This window comes from Thalia democratica, chromosome 8, assembly GCF_965202585.1.
Source record: "Thalia democratica chromosome 8, ktThaDemo2.hap1.1, whole genome shotgun sequence".
In the NCBI taxonomy this organism is placed as follows: Eukaryota; Metazoa; Chordata; class Thaliacea; order Salpida; family Salpidae; genus Thalia; species Thalia democratica.
In genome coordinates this window covers 9,807,420-9,822,310 of record NC_139172.1, presented here as the reverse complement: position 1 = coordinate 9,822,310, position 14,891 = coordinate 9,807,420, and the positions used below count along the sequence as shown (strand labels likewise).

The 14,891-nt window shown below is 24.6% G+C and overlaps 1 protein-coding gene across 1 annotated transcript; it reads right to left on the bottom strand.

Moving 5' to 3' along the window:
- Window positions 1-4,177: 4,177 nt before the first annotated feature.
- On the bottom strand, window positions 4,178-13,503 carry LOC145842611 (uncharacterized). Its single transcript, XM_082950081.1, has 11 exons — window positions 13,402-13,503; window positions 12,347-12,496; window positions 10,812-10,929; window positions 9,601-9,720; window positions 8,301-8,498; window positions 8,005-8,099; window positions 7,728-7,840; window positions 6,492-6,665; window positions 6,207-6,347; window positions 5,999-6,097; window positions 4,178-4,810 (listed from the first exon to the last, which is right to left on the bottom strand). The coding sequence occupies exons 2-11, from the start codon at window positions 12,471-12,473 to the stop codon at window positions 4,673-4,675; spliced, it is 1,323 nt and encodes a 440-aa protein (XP_082806207.1). The 5' UTR covers window positions 12,474-12,496; window positions 13,402-13,503; the 3' UTR covers window positions 4,178-4,672.
- Between the last annotated feature and the right edge of the window lie 1,388 nt (window positions 13,504-14,891).

The following is a 14,891-nucleotide window of genomic DNA, read 5'->3' as shown; positions in this document are numbered from 1 at the left end:
AATTAAATACAGTATAATGAATAAATAAATATAATGTTTTTCTATTACTACTTCTATTTTTTTTTCTAAGCGAAAAAAAGCATTTTAAACATAGAGTTTTACGGCTAAATTTTGCGTACTAAACTTGCAGTGCATACCTAAAAAATGCGTACTTAAGTGGCAAATTAAGAACAAAAAAAATTGTGAACCCCCTTTGGAAAAAGTCTAGACACGCCCCTGGTGTAAAGTATAAAATATTTCCGTTGCTAAAATAAGTGATCATCAATAAGGTACGCATCTTGAACCTATGAAAAAAATGTGTACCTTAAATAATATGCGTAACTTATTTTGAAATAATTTTTATAATTTTAACACCGAATAATTACTAATATCTAATTGTTCTAGGTAAAATACAGTCTGTTTTAGTTTATATATGGTTACTTTGTTTTTTCATAAAGTAATTGTACATGTATTAATTATATTTAGATAAAATTTATAATCTTTAATTTCATCCGATTTAGATTGAATCATAAAAACTATTTTAGTATCATTGCTTATTGAAAGACACAAATGACGCTTAAACTCTTTTATCCATAGCCCTGATGCACAAAGAACCTTTCGGTCATCGAGTCGCACACCAAGAATACCTTTTAACGTCTTGTCCACGACAGAATACCATTTAACGTTTTGTCCAGGACATGTAAAAAAGTAGAAAAAAAAATCCTACTTTTTTTATAAATTTAGTGCTTTCCTTGTCATGTCCATCGTTAAACTTGTATACTTCTATAATTATAGGTACATGTGTATTACAGTAGATAGAAATCTTAGTAAGATAAAACATTTAGAAATATTAAAAGCTAACTTATCAAAAACAGTTCGTGTCTTGGAAAATGTTTCCCAAATTGTTTAAAAAAAATCAATTTTTGACTGAAATCAAGGCTTATGTTCAAAAACTTATTATAACATGTTAACTGTGCTGCTAAACTTTTTTTCAGGTCCGAAATATTTAATAGATTTATTATATTATGACTTAATTTTGTAAAGACTAAAAGCGATGCTATTATTCGATTAAAATGCGCAGGGACGCTTATATTAAAGATAATAAAGCAGATGATTATATCAAATCCACCATATTCGACGACTGCAAGTTTTTCGGTTGTGACTGACTGATGAGTCCTTATCAGGACGAAACTGGTCTTAGTCTACCGAAGGCTTGTGGTCTGATGATTAAATTAGTATGATTAAACCTTATGTTAAACTTGTGTATTCCAACTATTCTTAAAAATAATTGATAGCCATAAGAATCTTTTAATAACTTTCATTAGAACTAATTATATTTGAATTACTTTAAACAGTGTTTGAAAACTTTTGATGAAAGATTTAGTCATTATAAACTTTATCTATAATTATATAAATGTACAAAACATCCGAAGTTATCTTTAGAGAACTTAATTTTTTTAAAAGAAACAAATTTTGTCATGTAGCAAAATGTTGGTAAAGACTTTTAATCTAGGTATAAGTTAGTAGCATCAACAACAAAACTTTAAATATGAAAATTTAAAACATAAGCCAAATTTCATGTAGTTTATCAAATAGTTTTTTTTTCTTGTTAAGAGAATTTTTTTACTTCTTTAAAAAAAAGTATAAGGAACCATAGTATCAAATAAATTATAACAAAATAAGTTTTTTCCTAGGTTATAATGTGAAAATGAGTTTTGTTCGCAGTCAAAGGAGTATTTAGTTTCTGTTTTTGTATATTAGTCGGTTTTAGAGTTTATAGTAAACTTTTGGACACTGTACTATCCCCTAAAACAAAGTTAGAAAATTAAGTAAAATAGTTGCATTTATTTTTGATACTTTATTATAACGACACTTTTATAACTTTAATAGTTGGAATAGAATATAGAGCATACTTAACTCTATCATTTTTTTTTTTTTTGAAATTGAACTTAGTCACTCTCATAGTTTTTTTTATCTTTTCTAACTTTTAAAACGAAATCATTTAAAATTTTCTTAATAAAAATATAAGCTAAAGGTTTATTTATATATTAAAATACCAATAAAACTTAATGAAATTTTACTAAAATTTGACAATATGTATTAAATAAAAAATCTTAACTTTTAGGGTATTGAACTGTAAAGACTAAGCGTCTAAACATTTAAAGACGACTTTATGAAAACGAGTTTGGAAATCCTGCCCTAAAAGTTGTTTGTCTGCGCCAAACTGGTCTTATAGCCAGGTGAAACGACATACCCTAGTAGATAACTTGTAGTTGTGTAGCTTATTAGTAGTAGAACTTTCTATCTCTTTTCTAATTCTAAATTATTCTTAAGATGTGGCTAGTGAGAAATACCATAAAAGTTTCAGCTTTCGGAACTTTAATTGTTGTGGAACTACTTCAGACATATTTAGAGTTTTAGCTCATTTGTTCTTTATTTTCTCAATTAACGACAGCAACACTGGTACTTTGACTCTATGATGAATACAAATACTGACTTTTTGCTCAAAAAAACAAAACTGTTTTTTAGAAATAATAACACAACTTAATAATCTATTCAAAACGAAACTAGAACTATTCTGACCTTTTTTTTTAGAAATTCAAAAGTTTTAAGCATTTGTACTAACAAATACTTACATTTTGCCTTTTACAACTAACATATAATTTAGAAAAAAAATACATCTTGATATTATCCACTGAAGGCAAATTTTAAATTATTTATAAACTTCTTTAAAAAGTTTAATAAACTTTAAGTTTTAATATGACAAACACTAATATTTTGTCAACAAAAACTAAATATTTATTTAGAAACAGTTTACAGTCTTAAGAATCTACTCACAAAACAGATACTAAAGTTTTTTAAAGAAGTTGAAAAATGTTTCGCATTTGTACTGACACATACTGAAATTTTGCTTTTTAATAATTAAATAATAGTTTAGAAATAAATTCCCATCTTAATATAATCTACTGAGAACAAAATAAAGAATATTCACAACTTTATTTTAAAAGTTCAGATATTTTTAAACACTAGTATTATGAATACAAAAGATTTTTTGTATATAAAAACTAAATATTTGTTTAAAGATAGTTTTTCATCTTAGAAATCTACTTACAAAAAAAAATCTTAAAATTATTTAAGAAATTCATAAATTTTCAAGCATCTGTATTGAACTTTTGCCTTTAAGAGGCAAAATCTTGTCCAGAAAGAAAACCACAACTTAATAATCTACTCAAATTTTTTAAACGGACAAAAACTGATATTTATCACTTTTTTTCAAAAAAAAACTTATTTAGCCTGACGCGTACGGGCCCTCGTAATTTCTACAATCTCAGCCCAACCACCGTCTTTAGAAACCAATAAACATGCTCAGTAAGGAAATAGAGGTATAACGTAATTATCAGGATGCTCCTAAAAAAATGATAACCCGGTGCAAACTATTTACACTTTATTTAGTAATTTGCTCTTTTATAAAAAATATCTTCCTGATCAACCTGAAATCCCTTGACTTTCAAGTCATTAGGTTTTTAGTTTGTTACCCTGATAAGCTAAATTCTTTTCCATGATCAATATAAAATCTTTGTAAAAAAAATTTAAACGATTTTGTGTACTATTCATCAATATTTTTTAGTTAACTGAAAAAAGTAATATTCTAATTTTTATATAAATGAAGCAAACACACGTTTAATTAAGTTTTCAATTAGTTTTAATTTGCCAAACTTAGTACTTTTCAAACTTTATAACCTTATAATAATATTAAACTTTAACTTAAGAAGTATAAATCATAACAACTTAAGTTATAACGAAAGTATAACAAAAATACAAAACATTGAAAAGTCTTTAAATTTTGTAAACTTAAGTTTGAAACTTGTAAACTTATACTGTCATATGCTTTGTTGTTTTATATAATTTTATTGTTATATTCAAACTTTCACATGTTAAATTCGTAAATTTAATGTTTAGAAATAACTATCTTTTACGCGGTTGTTAAAAGCTTGTTAAAATTAAATGTTGTTTTACAGCAGTTGATTTTACAATGCTGTAACAACATAAATAAAAATTATGCACATGTTTTGGCTTTTTATTTAAGTTTTTTATCAAACTAGATGCTTTTGCTACCCGCCTAAATACTTAATGTAGCCAAATAGACAAATAGTTTTAACTTGCTAGTAATCCATTAATTATCTTGTCGGTTGTCAAGCAACTTTTTTTTATTTGATACGAATTATAACAAAGACTTGTATTTTTTTTTAATTTTTAACTGCTTCTTATACTTCAAAAATTATTAAGAAAATAGGTTTTTTTGAAAACTAGTACTTAAGTTATAACTTACAAATAGGTTTAGATGCAACTAAATTCCGTCAAATTGTTAATAACACCATTAACTTAAAATTTGATTTTTTGAATTATGTTTGAATAAGTATGTATAGTAAAGAATACTTAATCTCTCATAAAATGTTAAACTTGAAATGTAATTTTACAGCATTAGTAATATGCTTTTTTTGATTTATTTTTAAAATATCTACTCAACACAATTGCTTTCAATAAATAAAACTCAATTATTTTTCTAATATTTCACCTAAATCAACCGAATAGAACTATGTGCAAAACCAAACTGGTAAAAATAATAATCAACATAGCTACATTTTATCATAGCATTATGTGTCTATAATAAAAATTTTCCTAGCAGTTTGTATTAAGCTGTAATTGCACTATTCTTTTTACTCTTTCCCGATTTCTTTTTGCCTTTGACAGGCTTTTTTCTAGGAATGTAACTGTCGGCACATGTGAATCGATCGCAGCTGAAAAACTTCTTGATCGTCTCATCGTCAATCTGTATTGTTTTAAGTTAAGAATATTTAACAAAAAAAAATTGCAATGAATTAGCTTAACTATAAGTAATTTAGATCTATGAAGATGCCGTTCCAACAAGTATTATAATTATCATAAATTTACAATAAAAAGCACTGTATTCAGATTAGATGCTTATGGTTTTAACTTTTACAAAAATATTATTCATTGGGGCTTATAAGTATACAATAGTAAAACTTACAAGTCAAGTAATATGACTTATAGGTATATAATTCGAACACTTATTTACTGTACCAGTATATAATGTGTTTATTCTATTTATAAAATATTTTAGAAATTGATACAGTTAGTTTGAAAACTAGCTATATTTTAAAAATTAATAAAAACTGTTAAAAAGCTGTGCTACAGCTGCATTATCAATATCACAAACGCAATAAAACTACGTTTTGATAACATTTAAAACAAAAACAAAACTTTTTAAATTTGATGCAACTGTCAAAAAATATATTCACGTTAAACAGCCATTGCCTACAGTCAAACTTTATCCATAAGACTACAGTACTGTCAAAGTCAAAAACATGAGAAAATTTTTTACAGGATCAACAGTAAGGCATTTTGAATGTTGATTTGTGATTTCAGTGCCTTTTTCAACAAAGAACAAAAGAGATGCAACATAACTATAATAGATGAAAACATATACTACAACATAAAACGGGACAAAAGCAGAATAGGAGCATATTTCAGTTTAAATAACGGCAGTTTTTGTGCAATCTGAAAAATTCACAAATACAAGATGTTGAAAAATGCAAAACAGCAAATAAAAGATGAGAAAAACAGAACATGTGCATCTACAAATCTTAGAAAATTTAATACAATTCTTAGAATTAAGCAGCTTATGTCAAAAATCTTTAGCTATTCACTGAACTTTTTTTTTCATTAGATAGCTAGTTTACAAATAATAGTATTGTATCAAAAAACAAATAAACAATACAACATAAAATATTTTGTTTATAATACATAAAAGTAACATTAAACTTTACTAATCGTAAATACTTTTTGTCAGCTTCAAACAAATCATCGTTTATTTATCCCTAGACTATGTTAATGTTTAAAAGTATTGAGTTTAACATCAAAATTAACTTATTACATATTATTGTTTCAAGTTGCTAAAGTATGCTCAACTTTTATTAAATGTATTTTTTGTACTTACTTTTTTCCTTGCCTCTTGGTGATTCGCTACAAATTGTTGAAGTATTTCGATGAGAATCTTTTTAAGCTCTCCAGACAACAGATCTCCTTTCGCATATTCCTATAAAAAATACAAGAATTGAAAAAATAAGCAAGTTTCAAAAATTATTTAAAGTTATATAAACTAGAAAATTTTATGCAATGATCTATTATTATTCGAAACAGCTAACCTCTTTAATATTTTCATATCTTTCGTCATCATCTAAGAAGAAGTTAAGGTATTTAATGCACACATCAACTTCGACATTTCCTCCAAGTTCTCGGTGCAATTCAATTGTGTCTTGGCCTCCACTGAATGCGTACTTGTTTATCTGCGAAAAAATTATTTAAACGGATGTTAGGAACTCAAACACATTTCTTGAGAATTTTCGTAAATACCATCTTAAAAATGTATATATACATTTAACTTTAGTACCAAAGAAGTTAATAAATCAAGGTGTTATTAAAAGAAAAACCTTCGTTTTTATTTGTTTGGGAGTGTCAGTGAGAAAAATTCCGCTGTTTTCATCCGAAGCACTCATCTTGGTGACGGCTCCTTGCAACGCCGGGAAAAACACGGAATGAATCAACGAAGGTTTTCTGAATCCCAACCTTGGAGCGTAGTCCCTCGTCAAACGGAAGTATGGATCCTTTAATATGTTTATAAACACATTCTTTTAAATTGTAATTTTAGTACTTCAGTTTTTTACTAATTGTTTTAGAGAATTTCGTAGTTTAACTAAATATTCAATTTTTTTTTGTAATTTTGTAACACTTAAGTAATTTAAGTATATATTTCATGTCAAATAAGACCCTTCTAGAATATTTTTTGTAAATCGCATTTTATGTGAGTACTGTATAAACAGTTAAAATATTTCGTATTTTAACTAAGAGTTTGTTTTTTTTCTTTAGGAAACTAGTATGATACTATAAATTTAATTATTATTACTTTTACGCACTAAAAATTAATTTAATTTTGATTTAAATTAATTCTTACCAATCTATATCAATAAAAATCAACTTTATTGTCACAACACTAAATACATATTTCCTAGTATTAATGTCTTTATAACAAATTTTTATTTATGCATTACCTTCGAAAAAAAAGTTTATATTATTTTAATTTATCAACTGATGAGACTTTGTAAAGCACTATGGATAAATTGTTTCAACATGCAGACTTTTTCTAAATATATGTTGCTATTACATTTAAGTAAACCCTAGCACAAAGCTTTAAAGGCTTATTATAGTAAGAAATACAAAAGTTAAAAACTTATGTACGAAAAAGACATGTTACTTACATTTAGTACTAAATAAAACTAGGATTTTTTTCTACTATTAGTATAGTTAGTAATTTATATTCCCAAAAAAAGAGACTAGAAAATTATCAAAATAAAAATTTAAGAAAAGTTTCAATTAACTTAACTAAAAATATTTATTACCAATGGGTTATAAGAAAACGAACAGACAAAAATCAAAATTGTATATAATTTAAAAACTATGTTGAGACTTAATATGCTATTTGTCTCAGTTATAATAAAATAAGCTTTTAGTCAACAATCTACACATTAAGTTAAATTATTCTTAAAACTTGTATACTTGTTTAGTTAAATAATGATTTTATTGAGCTTTCTAAAATTACTTTTCAATTAGTTAATTATAATTTACTAAAAATACAATACTCTATTATGAGCTAATGTAAAACATTTTACCTGATCGATAGCGCATGGAATTAGGCACTGAACGTCGTGACACCCGTTGAAAATGTGTGGAAAACTGGAAGAAAATGAAGGGCAAGCCTGTATTGGTGGAAAGCTGACTTTACCTAGAATAAAAAGATAATTTCTAACTAAGTTTCAACACAAACTGTAAAGAGATACTATAGATACACAAATAAACTTTTATATCCTTAAACGGCTTGCTCAAAATTTAAATTTTCAACGATTAAAAAAGATTTTTATTTCGGAAATTACTCAATTTTTAACTAACCAATATTGCTATCACCTTCGAACCCGAAGCAGCCTTTTACTTGATTTAAGGTGACAGCTTTTCTGAACTTGATTATATTTTTGAAAAATTCTTTTCTGGAAACAAAACTTTGAATAATTTTTGCTAAACTTTTCTTATTTTATCAACTTATGTTTAAATCAACAAGTTGTGTAGAAAAATTTTGACTACAGAAAAATATACTCATAAATACGTGTAGTAAAAGACCAACTTTTTTAATTTTTGTAGAACTATGAAACTGTTTAAAATTATTTTCGTTAAACAAAACATCTACTAACCCGTGTCCACCAGAAATATACTCCACATCCGTGAAAATAAATGTTTTTTCAGGGTCGAATCCGCAAGCGATAATGTCTTTGGCGTTCTCATATGCTAATGAAGTGTAATCATCGAGTTCTTTGCCGTCTTTGAAGTAGAACTTTTCATCGTCTGTCATTTGAATGACCAATGGCACCTCAAAAACTTCCTGGAGCCACCTGGTAAATTTATACTTTTTAATAATACAATAAATGTAACAACTTAATACTTTGTAGAAACTCGAGTCGCAAATTGAGCTGGCAAGCGATGATTAACTTTTTTGGTGACTAGAAAAAAACTAAGAGCTAACATTTTTGAATAAACTAGGTTTTTTTTATTTTCAAAACTAGTTCTGATTTGTGTTCTTTTTTCTGATTCAAATATTCAAGATTTTTTTTATGTTTATATAAAGCCAACTTTGCTAATTTTCTGTGAAAAATTACCAAAAATAGTTTAAAATTTTACTTCAAAACATTTACACAAAAATACCTGAAATACTTGTTTATATTATATATGAAAGTACTTCTGCAGTTTTTATTATTTTTTTGATAACAAGAAATTCAGTTCTATCCAACTATGTATAACACCTGGTTTAATTTATTGTTCATCAAAACTATTTTACTGCAGTCATTAGCCATTTGCAAGTATAAATTAAAATTTAGATAAATTAAAAAATACATGTACTTGTACTAATTTGACCTAATGTTACCCTTTTAAATGATTTAGATGAATTTATGGAAGAATTGATGATTAAAATAACTAATTCATATTAAAAAAAATACCACTTTATTAACTATTTTGCTTTTAGCATATTTATAGATTTAAACTAAATAATAAAACAAGAAAAGAACTGTTAAACAACTTTAATAGACTTGTGAGAAAAGTAATACATACTTAAATTTTACTACCAGTTTATATTAGGTTAGAAATAAAAGTTCTTACAAACTAAAACAGCTTAAACAAGTAAAAAATAAATACGAAAAGTAGAGGTTTAGAAAGCTAATAATTATGTTAACGAAGAATATTGTACAATCATGAAAACAAAATCTAAAAAAATTATAAAAAACTTATAAACAGAAAATAAAAAATTTGAGGCAATTATTAACGGTTCTTACAAACATTGTATAATTTGAGTAATTCATGAAAAAACTGTTAGTCTAATCAAGAAACTTTTGTAACTATTTTTTTAATTTTTGTTTTAACTAAAGATTATCTTTAATTTTCATCTTCAAAATTTTCAATATATAAAAATGATTAAGTATTAAGTATCATACAACTAACTTAGTGAACATGAAAGGAACCATGTGACCAAGATGCATGGCAGTAGATGAAGGACCACGGCCAGTGTACAAGTAAAAAGGCTTGCCAGCTATGTAGTTGGTCACAATTTGATCAAGCTCTCTGTTTTTAAATTAAAATAACTACATGGGATTATATTAAATATTTATCATGTTAAACAAACCTTCAAATTATTTGCTTTTGCAATAATAACCAGAGAAAACACAAGTTATTATATAAAATAAGTACAGCTATTTTACAAATTAGTGTGAGGATTTTTAAATGGATTTAACTTATAGTTTATAAAAATTAACTGTATAGCCAATACCTTAAGTGAGTCAGTTAAAACATGTGCTTTTTTGAATAAATGTAGTTTTAAATCTAGAAAAAAAATTTAAATTAGAACAAAAAAATACTTTTATTTTATGTAGAAGAACATCTAAAAATAGTTTGTTTATAATTTAGAATTTTAAAAAAATGTTTAATAAATTTGAAAAAAAAATTGAAAATTTGAAAAATTAAAATTAATGATTTTATGACCAACAGAATTTTCTGTTTATTAAAGTTTATTCAAGAAATTTTTTGTTTTAAACTTGGTCCTTCCACAATAATTCTATTGAATTCACCACTATTGTACTCTTTATATCTCTCAAAAACTAAATCAAATGTTTTTTAACGAAAGCAAATGTTATCTAAGTTAAATACAAACTTTAAAAAAAAGTCTTACCTAATATACAAATTTTCTAATTTTTTATTTTTTAAATAAGCAGTGTTCGAAGAATTTTATTAATCTAATGAAGCTTTATAGACTTTAAGTTTTTTTTAAGTTTAGCTTCCCTAAAGTCATCTTCAAAAATATTGTACCATAAACTTCTAATTACATTATATAAGTTTTAAACAGCTTCAAGAAAGTAAATGCTATTTTTGTATAAATTTCTGGTTTAAGCTTAAAAAACTTAAATTTTTGTAATTCACAACAAGTTAATTAATATTTTTAACTGTAAAATTAAATTAGATTAATGTTCATGTAAGACATAGAAAAACTATTAAAGCAACAATAGAGCTTTTCAGTAATTTAATATTTTTTTAATATTTGTGCATTTAATATATATTATAGGACATAAATCTTAAGACATTTTTGAATCACTATTTAGACCTTCTTTTAAAATGTTGTTCTCATAACTATTTTTGTTTATTAGATAATTTTAAACAACCTATGAGAGAAAAATATTTTTCTTCGAAGAAAGGTGTGCATTTCCATATTTTTTTTATCAAGAACTTCTTTAAATTTTTGTAAAACTTCTTCACTGATTCTTTCCGATCCAAACTTCACTGCAAAATATGAATTATTTTTCAAACATACTTTTCATTTCATTATTATTAAAAAAAACTTGAATATAAAACTTTACTTTTAGTTTAGTCATTATATTCTTCATATGTTTTGTAACAAAAACATGAAGCAAAAAATAAAAAGTTATAACAGTAAAAACAGTACAAGTTAAATAGTGTTTATTTGATTTGAGGACTAAGTACAGCAACCTTCCACCTAGATAAGCGTTTTAAACACAGCGCAAAAGTGTACCTAACCGTCAGTTCGTACCTAAAATGTTGGTCTTTAATTACCTACATTATGCCTGATGCAAACATGTTCAAAGCAACTTGAGTTTACAAATGAATTTTAAAGCAAAACCCTAAAAAACAAAACACATCTGTTGTAATATATTAGAAGATTTGAGTATGTATTTAACATATGTATTTAAATAATACACTGATTGATATATGCATATTTATATTCAACCCGAAAAGGTTTATATTTTTTCTTGTGTTTCCTTGTACCTTTGAAATTAACATAGAATTTACATATAATTAATTACTAATTTTAAATTGGTATAGATTTATTAAAACATTGATCTTGCTTTTATTAAAGTGAGTTTATTCAAAAAACCTATTTTGGGTTTCAAAGTTTTACTTCCGCTTACTTTTTATTTAGCAATTTTTGCATTATAACTGGTTATCTTTGTATAAAACGCAACAACTAAGAATAAAATTGTGTGGTGCTCATAGTAGACTTTGGTTTCCATAGTCAATATTAGTAGTAAATGATTTAAGAAAGAGTGCTTAACCATTTCATTATTTTCATAAGTTTACTTATTTTGTTCATATCAGGATTGTCAAATGTTTAGGCAAATTTTCTCCAGGTTTTTAAAAGTACAAATTTTTGGGTTTACTTTTAGTTTCAAGTTAAGTTTAAGGTAAGAAACTGTGTTAAACAGTATAAAAACATTGAAAAGATACTCTAAAGCTACTTTATATATGCTTTTTATTGAAAAAAAAAATTGATGACTACAAAAATTTTTATCTGTATATGACAGATTTTAGCATTCAAATCGAAATTTTACTACTTAATATATTAGAAGTGTGAAAAATTCCAGGTTTATTAGCCTATAAGTAAATGATTGTCTGAATAAGTAAATAAAGACTTTTTACGATTGGTTAATCAGTAGAAAATTAATTTATAGTACAAAATAAAAAACTATGATGATTTTTAACAAATATTTTGTTTTTAATTTAATCATTAGAACTTCTTTTATGTTTTATTTTAGTTTTTCATTTAATTTCATAACCAACAGTTCTTTTGAAAAGTCTATTTCACATTTAGACTCTTTTTTTTTTTTGTATTGCTACTGTGTTTGTTATTTCTTACTTTAACAAAAATTAATGTATGTTTTATAAATACAATTTTGCTCACCAATAAGTTTTTCATAATCGATTCCCTTATTGCTTGATGCCTTAACAGACCATGGATCTACAACATCTTCAGTCATAGGCTCTTCAATTGCAATTTTTTCTACTTCTTCACAAACTTCTTGTGCCATTTTTAGTTCTATATAATACACTTCTGTACAAATTGAAAGAATTATAAATGGATAGATTTTACTAAAAGCTTAAACCTCACTTAAAAACTTATTTTTGATTATGTAATGATTATCTGTACTTAAAAAATCTGAGTAAGTTACATAAAGTATTGCTTTCTTTAATTGCTTTTTTTAAGGATACTGAAAGACTTTTATCAAAAGTATTATATCTAGACTTTTAAGGACAACAAATAATAATAAGTGAGTAACTTAAGTTACACTACAAATGTAAAATTTTGAGTTAAAAATTTAAACAGTTTTTTAATATAGCAGTATATTAGTTATTATTTTAAAGTAAAGTATCTGAATAAAAGTAGTTTTTAAAATGATAGTCTTAAAAAAAAAAGAATAAAAGTCTTTTTACAATATCTACATCAAACTTAAGTAAGTATAATTAAAATAAGAATCAATCTTTTTTTACTCATATTTTTATCACTACATCAGAATTTTTATATTTCAAAAGTTAAACTTTCATATAAATTTTATTGTTCATAAAATAGTTCAAGCTAGTTGTAAAAAGTTGTAAAATAGCCTTTAAAACTTTATATGCATAATAAAAACATGTCAAATTCTTTATTAAAGTGAATGGAAATGATATGAATTTCTTTTCGCAGAGCATTTAAAAAGCAAATTTTAAAAAGATTGTCAATTTATTTTAAGGGAATATTTTAATTCATAAACATTATAGTTAACCTATAGGATAAAAAATTAAGGTATATATTAAAAACTTATAATAAAATATCTAAATTTATATTATTTATATAAAGTAATTTAATGTTACTCTAATTACTAAATAGATAAAATTTTAATTAAAAACTAAACTTAATAAGTTTATACAAATTAACTAAAAAATACCAAAACATTAAAAACTAAACCAATTTATACTCACAGGTTAGCCACTGGTTTTTTTATAGATTTCACTTAGATTTTCTAATTTTCTTCCAGGTATTTTCATGTACAAATTATTTATCCAACTTACCATAAAAAATACATTCTATAACTACTAAAAAGACACTTAATTGTAACTTCAAACGAGTTTTACTATTAAATAAAATCTGAATAAAATTCTGATGTCTAAATTTTTTGTACATGATAAGTTATTTCGTATCTAATCTAGATTTCTTACTTTTACATACAAAAGTTGTTCAAAACTTTAGGCTTTTTAGTTTTTTCAGATACTTCAAGGTTTTGAATTAAAATGACTACTCTCTATAAAGGCCATCAATAATACATGTATCAGTTTTTATCACTATATGTTGGGAAACAATAATAAGAGCCATAATTGAAAAAGTAACTGTTAATGAGCTTAAATTCTTAACAATTAAGTAATAATAGCATAAGGAAATAAAATCTCAAGTAATTTTTATAATTATTTTAAAAACATTAAAAAAATTCTAAGGTAATTAAAAAAAAATCAAAACTATTCTTAACTTAACTGAAATTTTACGTTTTTCTAACTACTGAAACATTTCAACAAGCTAAAACTAGGAGTAATTTTTTCCTAAAACTGAAAACATAATAAAATTTAGGAACAATAAGTTTGAAACTATAAATTAACCTCTGACTTTAGTTTTTCTATTTCAAAACAGGTAGAAAGGGTATAAAATATGATTAAAATAGTTAATTCTAAATAATAGCTAGAATGAAATAGCTAAATTTAAAAACTGAAATATAGCAGCTAAAACTGATTGTAAGTTTGCTAAATTATTTTTAACATGCTTGCAAACACATTATGTTAAATGATTTGGCCTGATTTAGCATGAAGGACACAAACCCTGTCTCAGTCATAAGAACCCTTATCATAAGACCACACATTACACATTGTTCTCTTGCCTTGACCTTGAAAGTCTTCTGCTATAGTAAGTACAGTTAAACTTCAGAATTTTCTGTTATAGTTCTTAACTAATTCCAATTAATAAATGGTTATTGATTGATTTGATAGTTTTTTAAGTAGATATATTTTTATTGTTTCTTTTTCTATATTTTAATATTTTTTATTGAATAAATGTGTTATCTTTTTTTTTGTTTATTTAATTTTATTTATTTTATTAATTTTTAGTTTTATATTTATGTTAAGCTTATTAAACTCACTTATATACCTATTACATTATTTTACTTTTCAGAGTATTTTTTAAGTTTTTTTTCATTTAATTTGTTAAGTTTAGCTGTTCAATAGTAGGCGTAATTTTCTTTTATTTATTTTATATAATTTCTAACAATTACTTATGCTAGATTTTAAAGAATAAAACTGAATTGTTTACATATTAAAGAAAAACTTAACAAATAATTAATAGTTAAATTTTCACCTACCTACAAGCCTGTATACTAAAAAATTTATAAACTCTTTTTTAAAATACATAGTGCTTTTACAGTATTATG